The sequence below is a fragment of the Osmerus eperlanus genome, chromosome 5 (genome assembly GCF_963692335.1).
Source record: "Osmerus eperlanus chromosome 5, fOsmEpe2.1, whole genome shotgun sequence".
Lineage (NCBI taxonomy): Eukaryota > Metazoa > Chordata > Actinopteri > Osmeriformes > Osmeridae > Osmerus > Osmerus eperlanus.
This window is the reverse complement of record NC_085022.1, coordinates 7,263,353-7,268,980: the sequence shown is the minus strand read 5'-3', so window position 1 is coordinate 7,268,980 and position 5,628 is coordinate 7,263,353. Positions and strand designations below refer to the sequence as shown.

The window sequence follows — 5,628 nt, the reverse complement described above, 5'->3', positions numbered from 1 at the left end:
TAGTAGGCTATTGGTCTAGGCCTTATTTCATGTCTGAAAGAGTGCATGGCCAGAAGGGTGGAGGAAGATAGTGAAGTAGTTATTACAGTCAGGTGCACGTGAGCGTTTATGCTTACAAACATCAACACTCGAATGAAAAGGCTTCTCCTTTCCGTCAAGCGTGCAGTTTAACTAAATAGTAGGTTTACTCGTGAAGCTGCAAGGTAAATTATAATCCGAGAAAATACATCAGGTTAAAGGCCTAGCTTTCATTTATTTTTTACATTAGCATATAGGTACCAATGTATTGGGAAAAATAATTGTATAGGTGTTATATTTTCATATTTTCGCCCAACTCTGGTGAATGATTAACATTTAACAAAAGAAGGGTAGCCTTAAAAAAGCCGCATTGCTTTACCACCAGTAAAAAAAGAGAATCGTTTTATGGGAGGCTGACCCATGCAGTGCCACACGCAGGTTCTACTTTATTGTTAAGTGTCAAAGCAAAAAAGTTTTTAGGATGGCTTGCAAACCACAGGAGGAAAATGATAAACGCCCATTGATGAAATAGATTATAGAACTGGGAGAAAAACGAACAAAAGGGTCTCTTTGAGGAAGATTCTATTTAGAAGCTCCTTTCTGTCCGTTCGGCTCAGAGAGGTGAATCCTGAGGCCAGTTTGCTAAGACCTGTGACTAATGGCGTCTGACCGCTGCTCTTTTGGTTTTGTTCTCCTAAACCATTCATTTTAAAGTGGGTTACCTTGGCATTTTTCTCTCTGGAGAGTCAACTCTGATGATTTAAAAGTGAGGGAGAAGAGAGTCCGCGTGTGTCCTGTGATGGCACGGAAGGTAAAGCTCCATGAAATTATGCGCCTGCGCGCTTCCCAGGAGGACATAGGCATGTCGAACGACAAAATGAGTTGGAAATAATTATTACTTATATCTTTTACAAATTATTTCTCTCCAGTAGGCTACCTTAAGTCACGTCTGCTTCAACAGACTTACATGATGACCGTGAAAACTCGGGGATGATCCCATTCTGTACATCCTACATCAAATGCTCTTAGCCTACAATTAAGAAAAAAATATTATTTATTGTTATAGCCAATACAATATCTCTCAAATGTTACAATTCATGTGAATTGTAATGTAAATTCATTAATTTATGAGAAGCCTAAACGACTCATTTGATTTTGACAAATATTATACCATGTTAACATGTGCGTTGCTGTCCCAGCATCAACCTATCGCTAGATACAGCAGCAGCATAAAGGGCAGGCTCTCCATTCAACTAATTCGCTCATAAAATTCAGCACCATTTCTTCTAAACAGGCTTGGAGATTAGATACTTTCACTGCAGAATGAGGCCAATAACGCCTATTGAAATTAATCTGAATAATACAAAAACTTTTTTAAAGATTTGTGTCAGGGTCAGAAAGAAGGAACCAGCCGAGTCTGACAGTTGCTTCATGGATAAGAGGATAAGAAGGCTAGCGCCGTGACCAGATTTTGAGCGGGACCAGAGAGATGAAACACAAGCTTTAAGATCCACAACTTCAAACCGTTAAAACTCGCTCTTTATGTCATGTTTCGTTTGTTTAAAACTTCCACAGATACGCATTTGTCGTTTCACTTCAACAAACAACAAAACATAATAATAGTAGGCCTAATGACACTATGAATGTTTGACTATTGAATATCAAAAATTATGATGATTAATAATGGCAATAATAGCAGTGCAATGATAACCATGCTCTAGGCTTCTTCCAAATAAAAAAGAATGATTAAATTACGAATTTAATACAAATTGTAATTTAATATTTGGATGTGGCGCAGGGACTTCCTATTTGTCTACTGAAAGCCTACTGAAATTTTTCGAAAGAGTTGTGTTAAAGATAAAGAAAAAAAAACATTCCTTAAATGTGGCTAAAATGTACGGATTTAAAACGAGGCTGCGGCGAAGCTCTTCATTCTCAGCGGTCAACCATTCAAACTCTAATCTAACGACATTATCCTGTAAGGTGCTCAAATGAATTTAATAGATTCTTTTTACAGAAGTCCTCTATTCAGAGCAAACGTTGTTTGAATCTTTTAGAAATAGCCTTTTAATTAGCTCGAGTGTGTTGCCATCACTATCACTGTGAAAGCTACACCAAGGAGTGGTCAGTATGCAAAATTGATGACTACACTCTCTCTTTGTCGAGAGGACATTGTCCACCGCTTGCTTATGAAGTCTAATCCAATCATAAATTACTCCCCTAGACCAATCAGAGGGCTCAGAATTCCCCCTGAAAGAAACTCACGTCGAGAACTTTGTTGAACTTCATTGTTTGGCTGTCAGTTTCGAAAGGGCTTTGCTAACGGCCCCGCTATAAAAACCCTTCTTCTAAAGTCGAGCACCAGTGAGTACTTTCCCCTTGGATCATAGGAGAAGAAAACTTTAGTGAGAGAGAGAACTTTCATACTTTTCCCTCACCCACCCAAACCTGAGCAATGATGTTCCCCAGCGCACTCGCGCCACCTGCAATGTATCCAGGGACTCTGTCTCTACCCCAGTCACTGCAGTCAGCATTTGCCGCTCATTCGAGCTTTCTAATGGAAGACCTGCTGCGGATCAGCCGGCCTGTGAGCTACATGCACCGGACAGTTCCCTCTCACAGCGTGTCGCCTTCGGTGACAGGAATCACCACGCTCACGAGCGGCCGCACTGACATGGCTGTCATTTCTTCGCAGACAAGGGCGAGTTCTCCTCAGACCTCAGTTTCCATGCACAGCGACCCTAACTATCTAAAGTTTGGAGTTAACGCCATCCTAGCACCATCCAGACACGGTAAGAACATTCAAATGCCGAGTCATTTCTATTATTCACCATCTCTTAACTGAAAAACCGACTGTCACTGTCTGAAGCCTGTGTTAACGTATCACATTGACTGTGCGTAATTACGCAAACGATTTTCCATAACGTTGACATTTTACTAATAATTCTGAGAACACATGCATGTATGGACGGACATACGTCATAATACATATAATTTATGTTTACTTAAAACATTTATTCACAGCATCCTCCTCCCCATCCTTGCACGGCCTTCACTCCAAAGCTTTCCCTCTACCGTATTTTGACGGGTCGTTTCATCCATTCGTCAGAGCATCGTATTTTCCAGGTAAATGCACAAAACTGAAATCACCCTCGTGCATTTATGTAAAAGATCCGTGGTTAATGTCAGTCTTGAGGACGGTTTGAGTTTACTTCTGTGAATCCGAAAGGGTGGAACACAAGCATTGGTTCAGAGGTTGGAAGTGGTAGAACATCGTGGAATCAGTCTCGCCAATTTGATGCCCTATTTAGCAGAGCCAGTGACTGCTGACATTTTGCACCGGTTCCCCTAATCTACAAATTAGCCGGAATTGTCATGGTCCAAATTTGAGGCGGATCCCTTCTCACAAGGAAGCTGCTGGCGCCTCTTCATCGCCTCTTTTTCCCACCGAGCCAGTGCACTTAGCTACTGATAGCTAACAAAGCTTTCAGCACCGTGACCAATCGGTCGGCTCCCTTCGGGCAGCCACACACAGACCCAGCGTTGACTTAACCATGCTGCTGATAGGCATTTACTAGTCATGGACTAATTCCCCATTAGGGCCCTATTCACTATTTTGAATATTCTCACAAGACCACATAGAGTGGTATGCATGTTTATGGATAGTTCTGTTGTGTGGAATCTATATGCGTACAATGGATAAAGTAACCTGTAGTCAGGGGTTCAAATTATTCTAGACCCAATATGTATATTTACTAATAGGCCTACGCAATGCAAACCCAAAGTAAACTATTTGGTAATGAAAATAGACAACGTTGTAAGCTATGTAGGCCCTTTCACGTCCCCGGGACAGATAGGCCTGAAACTACCTCTTAAACATGTGAAAGCATCACAACAACTTCTAGGTCATCGAATAAAACTGGTGTGAGAGCGAGAAATGTCTTTACATTCTCCGAATGATCTTGGCATGCAGTTGTGTTTAGTTTGAAATGGTATTTGTCCTTTGTTGCAGTAATATATGGTTTTAGCGGCCTGTCCTCAGCCTTTTCCAGTTAGTTCATTACTACACAATTACCGTTCACGCCGCATTAGCTCTTCTATCTTCCACCGGAGCTTTCGAAAGGAACACTATGCCTTCTTACCATACCAATGCTCGATGGGACCAAGCAATGTGCTAATTAGTTAATTCTTGCCAATTCACTTGAACGGACTGCTTTTAAGAACTTCAGAACAACAAAACAACGGTCAATATTGATACACTTCCTGATACTTTGCTTTCTACAACCTAGGAATGTTACAGTGCCTTTTTGTATGTTGGTTTCCACTTATGCGACTTGTATTTGCTATCGTGGAATGACGATGTATTTTATTTATTCACAGCATCATCTTCTGTTGTACCTATTCCTGGAACGTTCTCATGGCCGCTGGCTGCCAGGGGCAAGCCTAGAAGAGGGATGCTTCGACGAGCAGTGTTCTCTGACGTGCAGCGGAAAGCATTGGAGAAAATGTTTCAAAAACAGAAATATATCAGCAAACCTGACAGAAAGAAACTGGCCTCTAAATTAGGTCTCAAAGATTCACAGGTGAGAATACAATATTAGTTCACACGCTGGTCAATTTTGTAGGTTAGCTGAAGCGAAACTAGTCAGTAGAAACAGGTAGGCCCTAGGCTAAGTTAGCCTATATTTCATTATAAATTCGATAGCCACTTCAGAGTTTGTTCAATGTGCACAAGATTGATCAATGATTACATGAAATAAACCCGTTTGTTTTTTATCTTTATTTTTTAAAAGGTAAAAATATGGTTCCAAAACCGAAGAATGAAGTGGCGCAATTCCAAAGAGAGAGAATTGCTGTCATCCGGAGGGAGTCGGGAACAAACGCTGCCCACCAAACTGAACCCCCACCCGGACCTTAGTGACGTCGCCAAGAAGTCGTGTGAGGAAGAGGTGGAAGCTTACAGACTGGACAGTCTGCGCGCTTCTTTCTGCCACTCTCCGTCCGACCGCGACCACTTGAACAGCATAGAGTCGCATCTTTCCTCGCCTTCCATTTCTAGCAAGCACTCGGACTTTTCAGAATCGGAGGACGAAGAAATTACCGTGTCTTAGTTGTGAATAGATGACTTATGATACATTTTTAAAATAACAATGTGAACATAAATTACGCGATACACAAGTGTCACTTCTTATCCTTGTAACTTTAAGCACCATTTCAGTTTCATCTGTCTTGCAGATATACCCCGGTGGTTGTTTTAAGGGATTCACTCCTTGAAGTAAATTAGCTGTATTTTCTCAGCCCTTTGTAACTTGCTAAAATATTTTAAGGGAAATCTTTATACCAAGAGTATTATTATCACTGACTATACAATTAGATTGAACACTTAAAAAAGACTATATAGATGCTAGATGTATATAAAAACACATATTTTATTCGTATGTCTTGTATGAATATTTGTACTCCCGAGTATATTTTTCTAAATAAACGTATCCAAATGTATAATAAATGTCAAGCTGATTATAAGTGAATAAATGAATGAAATAATATTTAAACGTTATTGACTCGCATTGAAGTGAGAAAGATCAATGACGACTGTTATTCATTATAAGG

At 40.5% G+C, this 5,628-nt stretch overlaps 1 protein-coding gene across 1 annotated transcript; it reads left to right on the top strand.

Annotated features, from left to right (window-relative positions):
• Positions 1-2,388: 2,388 nt before the first annotated feature.
• On the top strand, positions 2,389-5,556 carry dbx1b (developing brain homeobox 1b). Its single transcript, XM_062461502.1, has 4 exons — positions 2,389-2,810; positions 3,043-3,144; positions 4,399-4,601; positions 4,812-5,556. Exons 1-4 carry the CDS (start codon positions 2,474-2,476, stop codon positions 5,127-5,129), a joined length of 960 nt encoding a protein of 319 aa, XP_062317486.1. The 5' UTR covers positions 2,389-2,473; the 3' UTR covers positions 5,130-5,556.
• The last annotated feature ends 72 nt before the right edge of the window (positions 5,557-5,628 follow it).

What these genes read in the sequence shown, in the direction of transcription:
- dbx1b (XM_062461502.1), top strand. Translation starts at nt 2,474, where the DNA reads ATGATGTTCCCCAGCGCACTCGCGCCACCTGCAATGTATCCAGGGACT. An exon ending in CCTAGCACCATCCAGACACG is followed by an intron (nt 2,811 to 3,042) that starts GTAAGAACATTC and finishes ATTTATTCACAG; the next exon opens with CATCCTCCTCCCCATCCTTG. An exon ending in CAGAGCATCGTATTTTCCAG is followed by an intron (nt 3,145 to 4,398) that starts GTAAATGCACAA and finishes ATTTATTCACAG; the next exon opens with CATCATCTTCTGTTGTACCT.